Here is a 22,851-nt window from a genome sequence, read left to right on the forward strand (position 1 = left end):
TCGTTTACTTTTTATCAACGTTTGACCATTTGTATTATTTAAAATATTTATGTAATTATAATTTATTTTATTGTGAGTTGATTTATCATCAATTGTTCTTTAAGCATGACATAAATACTTTTGTATTTGCACAAAAATTTTGAATAAGATGAATGGTCAAATGTTGCTCAAGAAGTTAACAACGTCATACATTAAAACATTAAGGGAGTAGTTTCTTTATAAAATGTACTCCATATTGGCTCCGGTGAAACGGAGGAGAACGACAGAAGTGAGGGTTGGAGCAGGGGAGAAGAGGACGTTGGAGAGTGATGAAACGGAAACTGCAGTGGTAGGAGACAGTTGCCGCCTTCGTCTTTTCCCCCTCTTTCTCCCTCTCCATTATTCACCCTTCGTAAGCTTTTCTTCAGCGCACTTAACAGCTGGTTACCTTTCTTTTGTCCATTTTTTTTTAAAAAAATAGACCTTTCATATTATCTTTTTTTGTCCAATTTGTTTTTTTATAAAATACCCCCTCTGTATTAAATTTTAATGTACATCGACGTTTACTTTTTATCAGCGTTTGACCATTCGTATGATTTAAAATAGTTATGTAATTATGATTTATTTTATTGTGACTTGATTTATCATCAATTGTTCTTTAAGCATGACATAAATACTTTTATATTTACACTAAAATTTTGAATAAGATAAATGGCTAAACGTTGGAAGTCAACAATGTCATACATTAAAACATGAAGGGAGTAGTTTTTTTATAAAATATACCCCACACTGGCTTCGCTGAAACGGAGGAGAGCGGCAGAAGGAAGGATCGGAGCGGGGAGTGGGGGGAGAAGAAGATTTGAGAGAGTTAGACACTTGAGCGACGAAACGGAAACTGCAGTGGTAGGAGACAGCTGACGTCTTCATCTTTTCCCCCCTCTTTCTCTCTTTATTTTTCACCCTTCTTTAGCTTTTCTTCACGGACTGTTAACACTTAACAGTCGGTTAATTTATCCTTTTTCCCTCTATTTTTTTAAATACTCCCTTCGTATTAAATATTAATGTATGTCGTCGTTTACTTTTTATCAACGTTTGACCATTCGGTTTATTTAAAATATTTATGTAATTATCATTTATTTTATTGTGACTTGATTTATCATCAAATTTTCTTTAAGCATGACATAAATACTTTTGTGTTTGCACAAAAATTTCGAATAGGATGAATGGTCAAACGTTGCTCAAGAAGTTAAGAACGTCATACATTAAAACATGAAGGGAGTAGTTTCTTTATAAAATATATCCCACACTAGCTCCAGTGAAACAGAGGAGAATGACACAAGGGAGGGTCAGAATAGGGGAGAAGAAGATTTTTGAGACTTGGACACTAGAGTGATGAAACAGAAACTGCAGTGGTAGGAGACAACTGTCGTCTTCGTCTTTTCCCCCTCTTACTCTCTCTCTCCATTTTTCACCCTTTTTTAGATTTTCTTCACTGACCGTTAACACTTAACAGACGGTTAACTTATCTTTTTTTGCCTCCATTTTTTTTAGAAAAATACTCCCTCCGTATTAAATTTTAATGCAAGTCGTCGTTTACTTTTTATCAACGTTTGACCATTCGTCTTATTTAAAAAATTTATGTAATTATCATTTATTTTATTGTGACATAATTTATCATCAAATGTTCTTAAAACATGACATAAATACTTTTGTATTTGCACAAAAATTTTGCATAAGCTGAATGGTCAAACGTTGCTCAGGAAGTCAACAACGTCACAAATTAAAACATGAAGGGAGTAGTTTCTTTGTAAAATGTATCCCACACTGGCTCCGGTGAAAGAGAAGAGAACGACGGAACGGAGGGTCGGAGAAGGGGAGAAGAAGATTTGAGAGACTTGGACACTGGAGTGATGAAACGGAAACTGCGGTGGTAGGAGACAGTTGCCGTCTTCGTCTTTTCCCCCTCTTCCTCTCTCTCCATTTTTCACCCATCTTTAGCTTTTCTTCACTTACTGTTAACATAACAGTCGGTTAACTAATTTTTTTCCTCCAGTTTTGATAAAAAAAACTCCGACCGTATTAAATTTTAATGTATGTCGTCATTTACTTTTTATCAACGTTTGACCATTCGTCTTATTTAAAATATTTATGTAATTATAATTTATTTTATTGTTACTTGATTTATCGTCAATTTGTTCTTTAAGCATGACATAAATACTTTTATATTTGCACACAAGTTTTGAATAAGATGAATGGTCAAACGTTGCTTGAGAAGTGAACAACGTCACACATTAAAACATTAAAGAAGTAGTTTCTTTATAAAATGTACCCCACACTGGCTCCGGTGACATGGAGGAGAACGAAAGAAGGGAGGGTCGGAGCAGGGGAGAAGAGGACGCTGGAGAGTGATGAAACGGAAACTGCAGTGGTAGGAGACAGCTGTCATCTTCGTCTTTTCCCCCTCTTTCTCCCTCTCCATTTTTCACCCTTCGTAAGCTTTTCTTTAGCGCACTTAATAGTGGGTTAACTTATTTTCTTTATTTTTTTAAATACTCCCTTCGTATTAAATTTTAATAAATGTCGTCATTTACTTTTTATCAACGTTTGACCATTCGTATTATTTAAAATATTTATGTAATTATGATTTATTTTATTGTGACTTCATTTATCATCAAATGTTCTTTAAGCATGACATAAATACTTTTGTATTTGCACAAAAATTTTGAATAAGATGAATGGTCAAAAGTTGGTCAAGAAGTCAACAACGTCATACATTGAAACATGAAGGGAGTAGTATCTTTATAAAATGTACCCCACACTGGCTCCGGTGAAACGGAGGAGAACGATAGAAGGGAGGGTCAGAGCGGGGGAGAAGAAGATTTGAGAGACTTGGACAATGGAGTGATGAAACAGAAACTGCTGTGGTAGGAGACAGTTGTCGTCTTCGTCTTTTCCCCCTCTTTCTCTCTCTCTCTCCATTTTTCACCCTTCTTTAGCTTTTCTTCATTGACTATTAACACTTAACAGTCAGTTAATTTATCTTTTTTTGCCTCCATTTTTTTAAAAAAAAATACTTCCTCTGTATTAAATTTTAATGTATGTCGTCGTTTACTTTTTATCAACGTTTGACCAATCGTATTATATAAAATACTTAGGTAATTATGATTTCTTTTATTGTGACTTGATTTATCATAAATTTTTCTTTAAGCATGACATAAATACTTTTGTATTTGCAAAAAAAAATTGAATAAGATGAATGGTCAAACGTTGCTCAAAATATCAACAACGTCATGCATTAAAACATTAAGGGAGTAGTTTCTTTATAAAATGTACCCTACACTGGCTCCGGTGAAACAGAGGAGAACAATAGAAGGGAGGGTCGAAGCGGGGGAGAAGAGGATGCTGGAGAGTGATGGAACGGAAACTGCAGTGGTAAGAGACAGTTGCCGTCTTTGACTTTTCCCCCTCTTTCTCCCACTCCATTTTTCACCCTTCGTTAGCTTTTCTTCGTCGGTTAAGTTATCTCTTTTTCTCCATTATTTTTAAAAAATCTCTGTATCATCCCGGCCTAGGGCTTAATAGGATTAATAGAATACTCATATCAACAAGTTGCAACTTCTTTTCCGGAAGTCAATCTCCAAAGAACTCCAGGGTTAAGCGTGCTTGGCCTGGAGCAATTTGGGATGGGTGACCGACCGGGAAATTCTTCCCGAGTGTACACGAGTGAGGACAAAGTGTGCAGAAAAGACATGTGTTGGTCTGTGAGGGCAGTCTTATGACCTATGAAAGCTATCAGATGTAAGCGGGCCCGGCAATTTGGGATGGGTGACCGACTGGGAAATTCTTCCCGAGTGTACACGAGTGAGGACAAAGTGTGCAGAAAAGACATGTGTTGGTCTGTGAGGGCAGTCTTATGACCTATGAAAGCTATCAGATGTAAGCGGGCCCGGCAATTTGGGATGGGTGACCGACTGGGAAATTCTTCCCGAGTGTACACGAGTGAGGACAAAGTGTGCAGAAAAGACATGTGTTGGTCTGTGAGGGCAGTCTTATGACCTATGAAAGCTATCAGATGTAAGCGGGCCCGGCCTGGGGGAAGGCGGGACATTACAATCTCCCTCTGTATTATCTTTTTTTCTCCATTTTTTTAAAAAATACTCCCACCATATTAAATTTTAATGTATGTCGCCGTTTATTTTTTATCAACGTTTGATCATTCCTATTATTTAAAATATTTATGTAATTATGATTTTTTTTATTGTGACTTGATTTATCATCAATTGTTCTTTAAGCATGACATAAATACTTTTGTATTTGCACAAAAAAATTGAATAAGATGAATGGTCAAACGTTGCTCAAGAAGTCAGCAACGTCATGCATTAAAACATTAAGGGAGCAGTTTCTTTATAAAATGTACCCTACACTGGCTCCGATGAAACGGAGGAGAAAGATAGAAGGGAGGGTCGGAGCAGGGGAGAAGAGGACGCTGGAGAGTAGGCCGCTGGAGAGCGATGAAACGGAAACTGCAGTGGTAGGAGACACCTGCCGTCTTCGTCTTTTCCCCCTCTTTCTCCCTCTCTATTTTCACTCTTCGTAAGCTTTTTTCAGCGCACTTAACAGTCGGTTAACTTATTTTTTTTGTCCAATTTTTTTGTTAAAAATACTCCCTCTTTATTATCTTTTTTTCTCCATTTTTTTAAAATACTCCCTCCGTATTAAATTTTAATGTATGTCGTTGTTTACTTTTTATCAACGTTAGACCATTCGTATAATTTAAAATATTTATGTAATTATGATTTATTTTATTGTGACTTGATTTATCATCAAATATTGTTTAAGCATCACATAAATATTTTTGTATTTGCACAAAAATTTTGAATAAGATGAATGGTTAAACGTAGGTCAAAATATCAACAATGTCATACATTAAAGAAGGAGTAGTTTCTTTATAAAATGTACCCAACGCTGGCTCCGGTGAAACGGGGGAGAACGACAGAAGCGAGGATCGGAGAAGGGGAGAAGAAGATTTGAGAGACTTGGACACTGGAGTGATGAAACAGAAACTGCAGTGGTAGGAGATAATTGTCGTCTTCATCTTTTCCCCCTCTTTCTCTCTCTCCATTTTCACCCTTTTTTAGCTTTTCTTCACTGACTGTTAACATTAGTAATATGCACGTGCTAAACGCTATGTTGCAACTCCTATTTATCTTTAATAATTTTAAAATTTTTCGTGGTAGCAAAAAAATATTATTATATGAACTGTGCATTTGAGCTTTAATTTAATTTATCTCATACATCAAATATTTCACATATAGTATAATAATATGATATACTAATTCATGCAAATATATAATACATATAATCCGAGGGCTTCACGCGCTTCCCTGTCATAGCGATTTGTGTCCATACGTACCTAATGTAATAATATGATTGAAAATCTCCATTTAGTCAGCAATAATGCTCGGGAGTAAAATTATTTACACGATATGAACCATGTCAGTTATGTTCCAAAAACACCGTAATCTACTATAAAATCCATACCATGCAGTAAAGTACTATTATTATTTTTATTAGATACAAAATACATTCGATAAAAAATTGTAGAGCAGCAAGCAATAGAAAACGTGATCCTTAGCACGCCAACGAGGGATGTAACTCTACGTCATATCGTAGTTCTATTTGGCTATTCTTTCATTGCTTACTAAACATTAAACATTATCCATGCCCATTTGGAGATCAACAAGCAACATATATTCTTACATAGTACTAAATAATTGTATTTGCACAGTCAATCATGCCATGTAAAAGCCAACAAGATGGTAAAATCACCCAAATCCACATCACATACTTCATAGGATCAAACATATATCGCATACAACTCTTTTAATGATGTTTATATAGTCTGGTAGTGCAGCCGGAAAAGTTTACTTTGCATATGAAATTTATGTCACCAAGTAATAAATAGGCATGTATTCAAACAACGTTGTATTAAAATACAAGTGTGTTTGAGGATACAATAATACACATCTCCATCATTGTACATGGTATAAAATAAATATAAAAAAACCTCAAAGTTGAAAGAGCACGTAGAAAATGGACACAAAAATCACTCTGATCATCCAATGCTACCGGCAATACAAAATTTTGTGTAAAATTTGTCATTTAAATTATCCTAATCATTACTCTGACAAAACAAAGATGTTATGTCTAATCTATATCTTGAATCAGTATAACTCCAGAGTTCCTATTTCGCGCAGATATTTAACTATTTGTCACTTTTAGATGTGGCAAATAACTATTTGCCACTGGACTCACATGTCATAGACACATGTAGACCCACACGTCATTGAGATAGGGGTGACAAATAGTTAAATGCCAAATCTAAAAATGGCAAATAGTTAAATCCCTACCACACCTTACGCTAGGCGAGCTTGGGAATCAGATTCCATTGCTCCCGCTGTTTTCCCCACCGCATCGCCACCTCCCCATTTTCTTCGCTGCATTGCCTCCTCCAACGCCACGCAACCCGCTCCTCTTTCCAGCTCCTCCCAGCCTCGCTTGTACAGCCCCCTACAACAGTCCAGCTTGAGGTCAGACGCCACTCCTCCGCCCTTGTTCGCTGCTCCTCTCCCCATCCTTCTCCTCTCCGTAACACGCCGGTGAGCACCCCATACCTGCCATCCGCAAAGCCAGCTGTCGCTCCTATGCAACTGAGGCACTAACACAAGCTCGAGGTCCTCTTTCTCCTCCTAAGCTGCTAGCGCAGGAGCACCAAATAGCTGCCTCGTATAACTCAGAATCTTCATATATAATTGAGAAATTATTTTGGGCAAGACAAGAATATGGTAGGCACAACTACGCAAAACAAGCATTAATTAGAAGGCACTACACAATGTACTTTAAATTTCTTACTGAAAAATATTGTCATAAATATGCTAGAAGCTCATTTAAAATTTCCCTGCAATGACCATAGAATGCATGTCCAAGTTGCATATCTAGCTACATCAATTGAATCAGACATCAATTAGTGTGATCATACACCAGTCGCTATTCTGTCCTTGCGTTAGATCCTTGCATCACGATCCTTGACTTCGTGTTATATCAGAAGTAGAGCAATCAAAGCAAGCCGATTGAGACATGCAAAACATAATATTGATATTTGTCATACAGAAAATTGCATGCCTATACTTTTATCCTGGCATTCTGCAATGACAAAAAATACAATGGGCAACCAATCAAACTTTGGAACCACCCATCACTGCATAGAAATATATTGTGCATTTGGACTCCCTATCAAACTTTTTCTTAGTTCAGAGAACAGAATGATAATACGCATGCTACAATCTAATTCAAGTGCCCGAAAAAAAATCTCAGCAAATTTGGTAGCAAAATTCAGTAAATCGATAATGGTCACCTAATTATGTTTGTGCTTGAACTGTCCAAGTGGAAATAAAACAGGGAAATTAACTCACTCATTTGTCAAAATGCTCAACTGAAAACGATAAACTTGAATTGCCAGCTATATCGAAAAGCCAAAAACAGATTATTCATGTTAGCTCAGCAACCAAACCTATGAGATACGAGATTTCAAACATTACTACTAATATTTACCACATTAGCTAGAAAGGCGATAATCCATCATATTTGGATTGATTATGGGAATATTGAACATCTGAATAAAAAATGCAGGATTATGCGATATTTGGCTTTTGTCCAGACCTAGACAATATGTGTACAAAAAATACACCTGGTTGAATGTGTTGCTCCAGCCCTCAGGCCCTCGTGAGGCTCATCCTGCGGCAAACACACTTAAATTGTTTGCTAGAAGTTTGTTACTGACAGCAAAATACAGAGCAAGCAGAGACCAGTAGGTATTTCCTACAGGGCTGTTTTCACACTCCATACGGCCAATTCATGTGAAGATGGTAGAATAAACAAGCTATGAATCATCAAAGCATCGATCCTAATACCGGATTAAAATGTACATAAGTAAATTTCTTCTGTAGCTGCAGCTATTTGTCCTCAATGGATTAACAAGAAGGCAAAGGTGATACTGACCAATTATGTGATAATGCAATGTATGTCTGTGGAGTGATATGTGCACCAATATTCAACCGTATCACTCAATGCTCAGTGTCAGGATTTTTCACGAGCACCTTATATTTATAAAACTACACACAACCTATATGGATGCTTGGTGTTGTTCACAACAGCAAGCCCACAAGGCCAAGGTCTGAGTGGTTGATACGGCATCATTTGGCTTTTTCACATGCACAGCTAACAGCTAGACCATCAATCTGTAGCTTCAGGGAACGAATATATAAGATGTAGACACAGTGTAGAAAGCAGAAAATCGGAACCGTAGGATAACCTTGAAGAGGAACCTGTCAGTCTTGGCTGATCTATACTTTGCTGTAGCACAAAATCTACATTGCAAAAGATATGGAGAACACAAAGATATCATTCTTCTCTCAGATCAATGTGCAAACTAAATTTATAAACACTTTATCATATGGTATCTGAAAGAAGATGTATGCTGCCCCATAAGTTGATTTCAAAATACAAGTTGATGCTTAGATTATCATCGATAGCACGATTGTAATATACCCTGTAGCTATTATATTCCGTCTTGAGCTGCACCTCCTTCCTCGGTGCCCAGGAACATCTTCAAAAAAGCACCTTCCAAGCCCAAAAACCATAGCAAACTATTAGAATATCACAAATCCCACTGAAAATAACAGGTTAGACAGAAACCAAGAACAATCAGCTTATTTCCTACTCCGACAGGATGTATGTTGTACCTGTTTGGAATCGGCCTATGACACCTTGTGCGTGGGTGTTCCGGCAGGGGCACGGAGGAGATCGTCAAGGCGGCCGTCGGTGGCGATGCGGACGGGAGAGATCGGCGCGGGCAGAGCAGATCGGTGAGCTACCGTCGGTGGCGATGCGGACGAGAGAGATCAGCTCGGGTAGAAGGGAGGATCGGAGTGGGGGGAGAAGAAGATTTGAGAGAGTTGGACACTTGAGTGATGAAACGGAAACTGCAGTGGTAGGAGACAGCTACCGTCTTCGTCTTCCCCCCCCCCTCCCCCCGCTCTCCGCTGACTGTTAACACTTAACAGTCGGTTAAATTATCTTTTTTCCCTCTATTTTTTTAAAAAATACTCCCGTCGTATTAAATTTTAATGTATGTCGCCGTTTACTTTTTATAAATGTTTGACAATTCATCTTATTTAAAATATTTATATAATTATCATTTATTTTATTGTGACTTATTTATCATCAAATGTTATTTAAGCATGACATAAATACTTCTGTATTTGCACAAAAAAATTTGAATAAGATGAGTGGTCAAACGTTGGTCAAGAAGTCAACAACGTCATATAATAAAACATGAAGGGAGTATTTTATTTATAAAATGTACCCCACACTGGCTTCGGTGAAACGAAGGAGAACGGCAGAAGGGAGGACCGGAGGGGGGGAGAAGAAGATTTGAGAGACTTGGACACTGGAGTGATGAAACGGAAACTGTGGTGGTAGGAGACAGCTGTCGTCTTCGTCTTTTCCCCTCAAAGGTCCCGTTCATTTCTCCAACAAGAGTTGGATGAAGATAACGATTTTCGTGGCACGTTTTTCAAACTGTTAAACGGTGTGTTTCGTTCGAAAACTTTCGAAAGTTGTTCTAAAAATATCATATTAATCTATTTTTCATGTTTGTGATAATTAAAACTCAATTAATCATACGTTAATACCACCTCATTTTGTTAAAAAACTTAATCTTCATCTTCACCTTCATCTTCGGAAGAAAAGAACACCACCTTTTTCTCACCATTTTTTCTCCCTTCTTTAGCTTTACTTCAGTGACCGTTAACACTTAACAGTCGGTTAACTTATCTTTTTTTCCTCCAATTTTTTTAACATACTCTCTCCGTATTAAATTTTAATTTATGGCGTCATTTACTTTTTTATCAACGTTTGACCATTTGTCTTATTTAAAATATTTATGTAATTATCATTTATTTTATTATGACTTGATTTATCATCAAATGTTCTTTAAGCATGACATAAATACTTTTATATTTGCACAAAAATATTGAATAAGATGAATGGTTAAATGTTGGTAAAAAAATCAACAACGTCATATATTAAAACATGAAGGGAGTAGTTTCTTTATAAAATGTACCCCACACTGGCTCCGCTGAAATGGAGGAGAACGGCAGAAGGGAGGATTGGAGCAAGGGAGAAGAAGATTTGAGACTTGGACAGTGGAGTGATGAAACGGAAACTGGAGTGGTAGGAGACAGTTGCCATCTTCGTCTTTTCCCCCTCTTTTCTTTCTCTATTTTTTCACCCTTCTTTAGCTTTACTTCAGTGACTATTAATACTTAACAGTCGGTTAACTTATCTTTTTTTCCTCCCATTTTTTTTAAAAATACTCCCTCCGTATTAAATTTTAATTTATGACGTCGTTTACTTTTTAATCAACGTTTGACCATTCATATTATTTAAAATATTTATGTAATTATAATTTATTTTATTGTGACTTGATTTATCATCAAATGTTGTTTAAGCATGACATAAATACGTTTATATTTGCACAAAAAATTTGAATAAGATGAATGGCTAAACGTTGGTCAAAAAGTCAACAACGTTATACATTAAAGCATGAAGGGAGTAGTTTCTTTATAAAATGTACCCCACATTGGCTTCGGTGAAATGGAGGAGAATGGCAGAAGGGAGGATCGGAGCGGGGAAGAAGAAGATTTGAGAGACTTAGACACTTGAGTGATAAAACGGGAACTGCAGTGGTAGGAGATAGATGTCGTCTTCGGTTTTTCCCCCTCTTTCTCTCTCTCATTTTTCACTCTTCTTTAGCTTTTCTTCAGTGACGGTTAACACTTAACAGTCGGTTAACTTATCTTTTTTTCCTCCAATTTTTTTTTTAAAATGCTCCATCCATATTAAATTTTAATGTATGTCGTTGTTTACTTTTTATTAATGTTTGACCATTCATCTTATTTAAAATATTTATGTAACTATCATTTATTTTATTGTGACTTGATTTATCATCAAATGTTCTTTAAGCATGACATAAATTATTTTGTACTTGCGCAAGAATTTTGAATAAGACGAACGGTTAAACGTTGGTGAAAAAGTCAATAACGTCATACATTAAAACGTGGAGGGAGTAGTTTCTTTATAAAATGTAAACAATCGGTTAGCTTATAATAGTTGGTTAACATAGAGTTTATAGTACGTGCAGCAACACCTTTATAAAACATAATTAATTCATATTAAGACCGGCAACAAGGTTTTTATATGTTGGATAGGAATCTAGGCACACATAGTCAAACCTAAAAGAGTTGTTAAACTGCAGATCTCAAAGTTAAGGATCATAAAAAGGTTAGGAAAAATAAGAAAGCGGTGGCCGCTAGTGCTACCGTGGTGGCCGGTTAGGGCAAGAAATTGGGGGAAGAAGGAAGATAGGCATGGACGCTAGTGCTACCGTTAACGGTGGCCGGTGACCAGCGTTAACTAGTTCTTGGAGAGGATGTAAAGGGTGAACTGAAGGTTTGAAAGAATCGCCTCCCGGGCCACCCAATGGAGCGACACAGGAGTCCAAGCAACTAGTTTTTGTTGTACCGACATGCACTAAATTTATCTATTGTATATGTTATTTTGCTATAAAATATTGTGTGAAGATGACAATAATACAAAACTCTCGGTTCTATATACCCATCCAAGAAGATACTATAGAACTTTTGATTTTGATTTATAGTGCAGCCATGACCTGCCGAAAATATGATTGTATGTTCAATGAAAGCCACGTAACCAGGTGATAACAATCCGGCCCAGGTGGGGTTGGCCGAGACCCAATAACTTAAGGTTGCTCGGACCCCAACAGTTCATAGGCACACCTACTCAGGAAAATGCCCAATCTCCCTAAAAGACTAGTCCAATAGGGGAAGGGTGGCTCTCCCTTTTAAGGTGGCTTCCTCCTCCCAAGGTAAGCAAGGTGGGATTATTCAAAGGCTCACACGGTCGCCGCCCGACTTTAGCGTCTTTGCCAGTGGGTAATAGTGGAGGATGTCCTCATCAACAGGGAATTTCGACGTTGTATATACGATTGTAAAGCCAAAGACAAAAAAAAACCTCGCTACAAGCTCAATAAACATGTTTTCCTATATGTCCGTGGTTCGGAAAATTTACTTCTCGAAATAATTTTTCTAGACTATTAGAATATGTGTCGAATATACTAGTTCTATTTGGTTATAGTTGGACTTGAAGTTGTAATAAGTGGTAGGGAATAGAGTTAGAGTCGGACTCTGTAACCCGACATCTCTCTTAAATAGAGAGCGGGGCACCACAATGTAACCATGGCAACTACAATGTAGCGTACACATAAGGAGAGGATGGTGGCAAGGCCATGGACTCATAGCGACTAGGTGCTATATTGATTGGGGATGAGCGCCCATAATCAGAACCCCGGGGATGTAGGCTTCGAATGAACCTCGTTAACAAATATCGTTTATTCCTGTGTCGTCATCTGGCATGATTTGGGTGATAAATGACTGAAGCGATCGGGAAGGTTAGTCGTCGTTCTGCTATATCGACTAACTTTTACAACATGTGGTATCAAAGCAGAATGTTTCAATATTGGATCAAGAAAACATGTGGGGGAGGAAACACGAGGTGAGGACTGCGCATCGACAGGAGATCGTCAGCCGTGGCAATGAGATCGATGGCGACAACGAGGACTTTGTGGAGGTGACGTCCTCGCTCGCGATCAGACCGGCGATGGCGGAACGTGACTGGAAGACGGGGCAGGGAGTGGCCAAAGGCGTTCGGAGAGATCGGAGGGACGGCGCCCAATGCACGCGGCGATCACAGATCCGCGGAGGCAGGGAGGCCAGTGACGGAAGGGCGAAGCCGGCGAGCATGTGGCGCAGCGCGGCAGACGTGCAGGGCCGAGGACGATGTGATCGTGGATGGTGGACATGAGGGCTGTGACTGCAGTACGTGCAAGGGCACGAACAACATATATGGAGTATGTGCTATACACGAACTAGTGATACACGCGAGGAGCTGAGGTATATGTTGGTATTTTTTAACGACATTACTAAAAATATAATTCCCAGCAATGGCGCAGAAATATTCCTAGTATATTATGGTTACAGAGTTCATCTGCAAGCGCACGGATATACCATTGTAGCATTTCACTCGAGAGTATTACAAGGGTATCGTATTTATTTAATCCCGTGAAAAGATCATAGTAGAGAGAACCTGACTAATAACTTATATGTTACTTGTGATAATCCAAGGGTAGATTGACACACATGCAGGGAGCTACTCATTCTCATACTAAAATATCTAAGCTAAGTGGGAAGAAAATAGAAAGAGAGTATATTCATATACTTCTAGTATACATAGTATACATACATCCTAGTTAACTGACATACTAGCTAATACCCTCTATCTGATGCCCTCCTGGTACTTCGAGAAGCCACCCGTGACTGCCAAGTTCCTTACGACAGCCCGTCATGACCATACAACCGAGGATAAATACGGAGGAGTACCCTCCCCAGGAAATTAACTTAGAACTATATACACGCGTGGAGGAATACCCGTACTGAGCTGTCACCATTAGCGGCCCACATCTCATCCGCAGCATATAACCCCAAATAATGATATCCCGTAATCTAGACACCACGCCTAAAGTACCAGATACTACTCTAATATCATCGTCATGACATAGAGTAATTGCATAAGAAAACACTATACTCATACCAATACATCTCCCAGATAAGCTAGCAGTATAATCAGTATAACATGAACATAATGTAAAGTTGGCATTCATATACTCGGAAAGTATTCCAATACCATAAATGTATAAAGAAGAGTATTCTAACAAAAGTACAAAGCTTACGAAAGAAAAGAGAAGAGCTACTGGAGCCATACCCGAACTCTTCCGAAGGCTTCCGGACTCCGATTTCTACTCTATTCCTACTCCACTAGCTTGAGAACACTAAACTAGCTTGAGAGAATATGATAGAACTTTGCTTGAGGTGTGTGAGTGAAGTGAGAAAGTGAAGTCCTTAAATAGGCAGGTATGACGGTTGTAACTGTTGCGAAATATCTAAAGTATCCCGCAACCGTCATCAGGAGAAGATCTAGAGCGTCCCTACCAAACCCCACATCCAACGGTAGAGAGGTGGGTTCAGCTAAACCCGGTTCGGCCGAACCAGGGGCCGGCCCAACCAGCCCACAATTTGGCTGGTGGTCTCCTGGACTTCTCTTCCCCGCAGACTTGTAAATTTTAGCCTAATTGGTCGCGTCATTTCTGAGTTTTTGGCCCATTCATACATAAGTTTGATTCTCGACATCGTCCGATTGATTTATCGTCTGGTTTGACGATGTTGATTCTTCTCCACTTTTATGGTTATTCTCTGTAAAAGGTTAGTGAACCAAATACTAGTGAAATATTATTATTCTAACATGGATACGCATTGCAAGCATAACTAGTTCTCTATTTTAGTAATATTTACGGTCGAAACTAATATTATTCTAACATGGACGTGCGCGCCATATGCTGGAAGATCACCAACTGGTACCTGCAAATTATGTGCCTGAACATGCATGCTGGTCTGTTGATGCACATAAACGTGCATGTGCATGTGCTATGATCAGGGAGGGCATCTGTTCATGCATTGAGAAGGACGTGTCCGGGTGGTGCATATGCATGTGTGGGCAACGTTTGCTCGTATACTTGATGAGAAGCCAAGCAGCATGTTCGGTACAAGACGGGGGTGTCACGTGGAGACTGAGGCCGACTCGGTCCTAGCCTCACAGGTCACCGGTGCAAGAATACGGACCGTATTCCAACAGGGTCAACTATCCAAACTCGGGTACTGATTGGTTGAACGGTCTTAAGACCTCACGGCTATGGAAGCTTGAAGGGCAACTGTGCGTCCCGACGGAGACCGATCAAGGGCTAAGCTAAGGTGGCTCAAGGCGAAAGTATGCAGGCATGGGTGGCCGGATAGATCAAGCCGACAGGGCAGAGAAACAGGTGCTGGACTAGTTGGATTGCAGAGTTTGGCTGATCAGACCAGTTCAACAGAGTGATGGTTTCGATCAAACGAGGATGGGCCGAACGGTTCGATCAGATTTGGCTGGTTAGACCCAGGGGCAAAGCCGGTCGGATTGATACGTGGGGCGAGTAGACTGGTGGCAACAGGCTAGTCAGATCGCATATGAAATTATCTGGCGGAACATAATATATCTGGGACTCGATGAAAGGTTGAGATATATGGAGTTGGTCCAGAATTGAAGAAAAGGTCTTGGGCAACAGCGGGTGAAAATCGTTGAGGGCGTCAACGGCCTGTTTAGCAGTACATGATATATCTAGAATCTGCGGGGTTTGCATGATGGGGATATATGAAAATCTACGTCACTAAAAAGGAAGAGCGAAGGTTGTCATTGTAATTCTTTAAGAGATTCGAGGCAACAGTGAACTTCTCAATTTATCATGGAGCTCAGTCTAAGGATGCGGAAAAAGCGTGGATGGATTTATTAGCTCAGTTCATAAAACTAAAAGAAAGAAAGGGTTTCTTTATCAGTCTGGTGAGTTTGATTTGTCTATTTGGTGATGACGGGGGTTGTTTGGCTATGGATTATGTCAAGTCAAATTTAAGATGGTAGATGGAGTTGAATATGGTCTTTGAGAAGTCTATGATGTGACAGCTAGGAAAGGTCTAATTTCGCTTGGCAAGACGGCTGTGATGATAGGAGAGAATGTGAAGCACTGTTGCAGGTGGAGTCCATCTAAACAAATTGCAGGGATAGCGGAGTCTGTTGAAAGCGGTGGGTCTGGCACAGACTCGTCGAGCGGCTCATGGTGAAGCTGCGAAAAAGAAGACAACCCAAGTCTGGAGGACCGGTGGATCGGCATGGTGATTCTACTACTTCTAGGTGACGTATATTCGCCAAGGTAGAATAGGTGTCGAATATACTAGTTCTATTTGGTTACGGTTGGACTTGGAGTTATAATAGGTGGTAGGGGATGGAGTTAGAGTCGGACTCTATAACCCAGAATCTCTCTTAAATAATGAGGGGGCACTACAATGTAATCATGGAGACTACAATGTAGCGTAGACACGCAGGGAGAGGATGGTGGCAAGGCCATGGACTCGTAGCGGCTAGGTGCTATATTGATTGGGGAGGAGGGCCCATAATCAGAGCTCTGGGGATGTAGGCTTTGGCTGAACCCCGTTAACAAATATGGTGTGTTACTGTGTCGTCGTAGACATGTTTTGGGTGATTAATGACTGAAGTGATCGGAAAGGTTAGTCGCCGTTCCGCTATATCGACTAACTTTTATAGCATAGACCGCGAAGATTCTACTCTACCAAATGACCTTCTCACAATCACAAAAATCATCATCAGTTGCGTCAACACACAACACAAGTACACACACAACCGTTCTGTAGCCGCAGGGGAGGGCAAAGCAGCCGCGACCCGCGAGCAGCTGTTGCTTGAGCCGAACCAAAACCAAACCGGACATGAAGCGGGCCGTCTCCAGCATCCGCAGCCGCGACGTGGCCCACCTCGCCGCCGCCGCCACCGCCCCCTCGCCAGCGGCGGCGGAGGCGTGGGACGGGCGGTTCCGGCTGCACAAGCCGCGGGGGCAGCACCTGCTCACCAACCCGCGCGTCCTCGACGCCATCGTCCGCCGCGCCGCGCTGCGCCCGGGCGACGCCGTCCTCGAGGTCGGCCCGGGCACCGGCAACCTCACCGTCCGCCTCCTCGAGTCCCCCGCCGCCCGCGTGTCCGCCGTCGAGATCGATCCGCGCATGGTCGACGCCGTCACCGCCCGCGTCGACGCCCTCGGCCTCGCGCACAAGCTCACGGTTCGTCTCGCCGTGCCCACCATCCGCTCGATCAAATGCCTCCAAGAAAGCTAACGGGGCCCCTCCTCTCCTTTTTGCCAGGTGATCAGGGCGGATGCCGTGGAGGCCGAGTTCCCGGAGTTCGACGTGTGCGTGGCCAACATCCCCTACGGGATCTCCTCGCCGCTCATCGCGAAGCTGCTGTTCGGCCCCTACCGGTTCCGCGCGGCGACGCTGCTGCTGCAGAAGGAGTTCGCGCGGCGGCTCGTGGCCGCGCCGGGGGACTCGGAGTACAACCGCCTGGCGGCGAACGTGCGGATGGTCGCCGACGCGAGGCTGCTCATGGACGTGAGCAAGAGGGACTTCGTGCCCATGCCCAAGGTGGACTCCTCCCTCGTCGAGATCCGGCCGAGGGCGGCCGAGCCCAACGTCGACCTCGCCGAGTGGCTGGCCTTCACGCGGTCGTGCTTCGGCCAGAAGAACAAGACCCTCGGCGCGATCTTCAAGCAGAAGAGGAAGGTCTTGGAGCTCTTCAGGAGATCCCGGTGCGCGGAGGAACGCTGCGACGGCAATGCCAATGCCGGTGGCGGCAGCAGACTCATCGCACTTGGCGGTGGCGACGACGACGGTGACATGAGCGACGGCGACAGCAATGAAGGCCACGACGGAGCACCCAGCTTCAGTGAGGAAGAGGTCGCCGTGTTCAAGGCGAAGATCACCGGTGCGTTGGAGTCCTGTGAGCTCGCCGGCAAGAGGCCCTCCAAGCTGTCGAACGACGAGCTCCTGCGTTTGCTCAAGTTGCTCAATGAACAAGGGGTACGGTTTCAGTAGCACTTATATCCGATCATTGCTCGCCGTTTTTCTACCTCAGCGAGCAGTAGAGCCAAGAACAAGAAGATGAAGGTTGGCATGTTGCAGCTGAGGTCAGGTCTCCTGCCATCCATGGCGGCCGGTTGCCACATCAATACATCATGTTCATGTCAGCCGTCACTGGCAGCTCGTCAGCCACAGGACGCCAGATTACTTCAAGTATGCTCGTCAACCGGTCGATAGATGTGTTCGGAGATGTGGAGAAAATGCTTCAAGTCTCAAGCATTACATGCATGCAACTGTAAAAGCAGTGTGCTACTGAGAGAGACATCTTGGATGCTAGAGGAGCATTATCCATGGTTTCCACATGATTGAGCACTATTTGCCAAGGTGAAGTTGGCATAACATTTTTATGATGTAGCACATGTTAGTAATATCGCCAGTTTTCATCGAAATCAAGCAACAGTTCATGGTAATGACCGAGCAGATCATTGCGTATGGACAGTTTATAATCAGATGCTCGATTCTCTGCAATTCTGCATACTTTCTGTAGAAATACCTCATCCGCGTTACTAGCCAAGGCACAGAAAGCATGACCAGTGAAATCATAGGTCATAACATACGAGTCTGGCATTAAAGTTTGTTTCTCTATTGTTTCCTTTATCCGATGCAACCATTGTCAATTTGTCCTATTTCTAGAAAAGAAAAGAGGTTGTTTTCAGCTGTTGTGTACTGTGCTACTATGATATTATCATGCCAATATGCCATCAAAAGCTTATACACTGTTACACATTTCTACTAGGTGTATAAAAAGCTCTTACTATCATGTTATCAAATACTTGGTGAGTGGAAATGCTAGTTAGTTTAACCCACAAAAAGATAACACTTCTGCAAAAGATGGAAATGAAAGAAACATGTAAAATCAATTGATTTTCAAAACCCTGTAGCATCCATCATCATCATCACACCCCTGAGGCACATGATGATCAATTTACATTCGTAGGTAGGCTGGTGGCATTACAATGATCCAATAAAAAGCGGACAGATGGAATTAGATTTTAAAGCTAAGCTGGTATCTGACCGACAGCAGAATTCCAGCTGAACATTCCATTGGAATTGCGAATCAAAATTCACAAAAGTGAACCAATGAGTATTACATTCTATTCCCAGACTGAAGGCAGAAGCATCAGATTCAGAAAAGCAAAATTCTTATCATTATCATGGATCATCATCACAGCCCACATTTTCTTAGTTAATACACACCGAAATTATACAATTTTACACGCTAAAAATGCTAGCTGCATTCAAGTAAAACCTAGCCATAGAATTGTGACAAAAAGAGGAAAAGCTAAAAGGCCAAAAAAAAAAGTGATAAGAAAGTTTAGTCCTATACCATCCACAAACTCCTTATCATCGTGGCGGCAGAGACGAGAGGAGGAAGAAAGGAAGGAAAGCATTCACCTCATCATCCCGACGACGGCGACGAGGGGAAGGCGTCCTTGACGGCGGAGGCGGCGGTGAGGTAGTTGAGCGTGTTGCGGAGCGTGTCCCGCTCGCGGCGCAGCCTGGCGGCGGTGTCCTCAAGCTCGAGGAGCGCCTGCTGCTCCCGCGGCGCGCCCTCGAAGGTGTTGCCGACGTAGAAGGAGAAAGGGGTGGGGAAGAGGCCCCGCCGCAGGTCCCCGACGTCCTTCTCGGGCTTGCCGTTGAGGCGGTTGGCGATGCGTATGACGTCCCGCATGAGGGCCTCGACGTCGGTGGCGAGCGCCTCGGCGTCGTCCCCCGGCGCGGGGGTCTCGGCGGGCGGGCGGTCCTCGAGCCACTGCACGGCGGCGACGAGGTAGGGCTTGGTGCGCACGACCCGCGCGACGCGGAACCGCTCCTGCCCCTTGCAGATGAGGAAGAAGCGGTCGTCGGCGAGGCGCTCGTGCTTGACGACCTCCCCGACGCACCCGACGTCGGCGGCGCCCCCGGCGCCGGACCCGGCGAACACCACCCCGAAGCGGAGGTCGGTCTGGAGCACGGTGTGCATCATGATGCGGTAGCGGAACTCGAAGATGTGCAGCGCGTGGGTCGCGTCCGGGAACAGCACGAGCGGCAGCGGGAACAGCGGCAGCTCCACCAGCCCGTCGTCCGACTCCGCCGGCTGGTACGGCTCCGGCGACGACGGCGACGACCCCGACCCCGACCCCGACGCGCTCGCCGCGGTGGCGAGGCGGGCCCCTCGCCCGCGTCGGGCCGGGGCGGAGGAGTGGAGGCGGGGCGCCGGGCGGAATGCGCTGTTGGGGGAGGCGGCCGCGGCGGCGAGGCGCGGGGAGGGGAGGATTTGGGGGAGGAGCACCATTGGAGGATCTCTCTATCCCCCGCGGCGGCGAGGCGAGGGGAGGGGAATGGTTGGGGGGGTTGGATTTTGCGGGGTGATTTCTCACCGGGGGTTTTGGGGGAAGAGGCGAGCCATGGGAAAACGCGATGGATTTTTTTTTCTGTTCGATTTCTTCTTGGAAGGATGGATTTTTGTTCTGGGGCCCACGTGGAAGTTGGAGAATTGATTGATAATGCGGTGGGGGTGATGGCGTGGAGGAGTCCACGTTGGGGGCTTATCCACCTGTAGCTGGGTGAGGCTACGAGAAAGCCTAGAACTGGCAAACGGGCTGTCCCGTTATTGGGCCGAAAGAACTAGCAAGGAAACAAGCTCACTTTAGATCCCTCAATTTGTCTTCCAATCTGGAATTGGTCCCCAAAGTTATAAAACCGAATACAACGCTTTTCCAACTTACAAAACCAGTGCAAATGTCCCCGGTTTTAACTGACGTGACGCCTACATGGCTCCTTTGACTAGATCTTCGTCCCATGTGCAAGGGCGGATCCAACGTGGGTGCAATGGAGACTCGAGTCCCCCCTACACCCACAAGACTCATGGATACCCCCGGAGCATCCCCTTCGATTTTTTTCACCATAAATAATAAGCTAAAGGTCTCTAGATGGTTAGAGGTTGAAGAAACTATGTAATTGAGCCCCCCCTCCAATTTTTTGTTCCTGGATCCGCCCCTGCCCTGTGGCAATGACGTGGCGCTTATGTGACAATTTGATAAAAAAAATAAAAGACTAAAAAGTTAAAACAAAATATGTGGGACCCACATACCAGTCAAACAAAAAGATAAAAATAATGGGACCCATATGTCAGTGGGTTCAATTTCCTCCACCTCACCCTCTCTACCTCTATCTCCTCTCTTCACCGGTGAGCCGAAGCCAGGCGGAGAGGGAGGAGGTAGGGAGGCTGGACGCAGGTGGCGAAGAGAAGGGCGACGACGAGTGTCAACTGATCGGGACAGAGATATGGCTGGGCATGAAAATGGTAGGGCACCGACAACTTCTTGGCCCTCTTACTCCATCACCAACATCCTCGTCACCTCCATCCTCCTCCTCGCCATCCCCTCCACGGTAAGGTAGTAGTGGCGGTGGGCAGCCAGCGAGGAGGAGGGACGCAGCGATCCGTGGCGAGGAAATGGGAGGCAAGGGAACTGGAGAGATCGAGATCGCCATTCCCTTCATGTAAGGTGGCAACAACGAGGAGGGGCCCAGGAGTGGTGTTGGCGACGGTGCGGTGGCAGTGTTGGTGATAGTGTGGGAGTCGAAGATGGAGGAGAATTGTCGTCGGGATGGAGGAGAACCGCCACCACCAGCGCTTTGTGACGTCATGCGCTGCACGTAGCACCTACTCCGCATCACCGACACCCTCCTCCCACGGGGGCACCAACTCCCTGCTCCTGCCGATGCTGACACCCTCGTCTATTCCTATATTTTCCCCATATTAAGGACGACAACCAATGGGAGAAGGGCGGCACACGATGGGTTCCGGTGGCCAATGGGAGAAAAGTCGTGCGGCGCGCAGCGTCGGTGTTTAGAGGGCTCTTGAGCATGCGGTCGCCGCCCTCGCGCTAACGCACGGAGAAGGACACGACATCGCACTCCTAGCAAAGGAGCCCGTGCGGCGGGACCCAGCCCCTGCTCCCGTGACCCTCCTCGTCCTCGCTCCCCCTGCGGCGGAAGAGGAGCCGAGCAGCGTGTGACGGTAGCGTCGAGCGGGACCTTGGGCGTGCGGCCATAACCCTCGCGCATGAAGAAGGACGCAGCGGCGCACTCCCAGCAAAGGAGGAGCTCGTGCAGCGGGACCGAACCCTGTCCCCGTGGCCCTCAACCGGAGGGATAGGACTCCGCCTCGGCCTCCTCCTCTCCCATAGCACATTGCTCCTGATATGTGGGGTCCACCATTTGTTTTGTTTTGGCTGAATTGCCTTGATATGTGGGTCCCACGCTGACTCAACCATCGTATCAGCCAAAACCGTACATTATACTACCTTGGGACCTCTAGTACACCGCTTTCACAAATTAAGGGACACAGTATACCTAGTATTGCACTTAGGGGATGAAATTTAGACTTGGCGACACAGTGAGGGACCTAAAGTGAGCTTTTTCCGCTAGCAAGCCTGGTGAGTAGAGCGTAGTTCAATTCACGGGCTAACGGCCTGCTTGGATACGAATTCCATATATATATATATATAAACTTCATCCCCACTAAATGTATCTAAAACCGAACTTTGGCTTGGGCCTTGTAATAGACTAACCCATCTCGGAACTGTCTTCCTCCACCTCCCACGAATCAGCTCTTAACTCTAAAAAAACAATTGGGTTTTATTTAGTTAAATTTTGCTAAGTGTCATTCACCTTGTCTTTAGTTCTCGCTCGATTAGTCGGTGACTATAGATTCAGAGCCCTTAATAGTCGGTGTGTTGATTTGCTGGGTTGATTAGATCTACCACTTCAATTGTAACTTTTTTTTATGCTTAATCACCTATTCACAAAATTTAGATTGCATTTATCTTCTTCGTATAATGTTCCCTCGATTGCATTGATTGCACTGTAAGGATCATTAACCGTGTGTTATTTTTTTATGCTTAATCACCTATTCACAAAATTTAGATTGCATCTTATCCTGTTCGTACATTGTTCCCTCGATTGCATTGCAAGGATCATTAACTGTGCGTCACGGTTGGTACGACATTGTTTGTGGTGTAGCGATTGCATGGCGTCTTGGATTTGTTCTGGTTGATAGCCACGTCGCAAGCGTCAAACTCGATCAAAACGAGAGTTATGTACTCATAAGAAGATTAGGCCA

General features: G+C 43.6%; 2 protein-coding genes across 2 annotated transcripts; one reads left to right on the plus strand and one right to left on the minus strand.

Annotated features, from left to right (window-relative positions):
• Positions 1–16,473: 16,473 nt before the first annotated feature.
• LOC4343346 (ribosomal RNA small subunit methyltransferase, mitochondrial) lies at positions 16,474–18,491 on the plus strand. The gene is made up of 2 exons (XM_015789394.3): positions 16,474–16,889; positions 16,971–18,491. The coding sequence occupies exons 1-2, from the start codon at positions 16,542–16,544 to the stop codon at positions 17,697–17,699; spliced, it is 1,077 nt and encodes a 358-aa protein (XP_015644880.1). The 5' UTR covers positions 16,474–16,541; the 3' UTR covers positions 17,700–18,491.
• A 378-nt stretch (positions 18,492–18,869) lies between these two features.
• LOC9270589 (uncharacterized) lies at positions 18,870–20,080 on the minus strand. Its single transcript, XM_015789395.3, has one exon. The coding sequence runs from the start codon at positions 20,017–20,019 to the stop codon at positions 19,144–19,146; it is 876 nt and encodes a 291-aa protein (XP_015644881.1). The 5' UTR covers positions 20,020–20,080; the 3' UTR covers positions 18,870–19,143.
• Between the last annotated feature and the right edge of the window lie 2,771 nt (positions 20,081–22,851).

The sequence above is a fragment of the Oryza sativa genome, chromosome 7, assembly GCF_034140825.1.
Source record: "Oryza sativa Japonica Group chromosome 7, ASM3414082v1".
NCBI classification, from domain to species: Eukaryota; Viridiplantae; Streptophyta; class Magnoliopsida; order Poales; family Poaceae; genus Oryza; species Oryza sativa.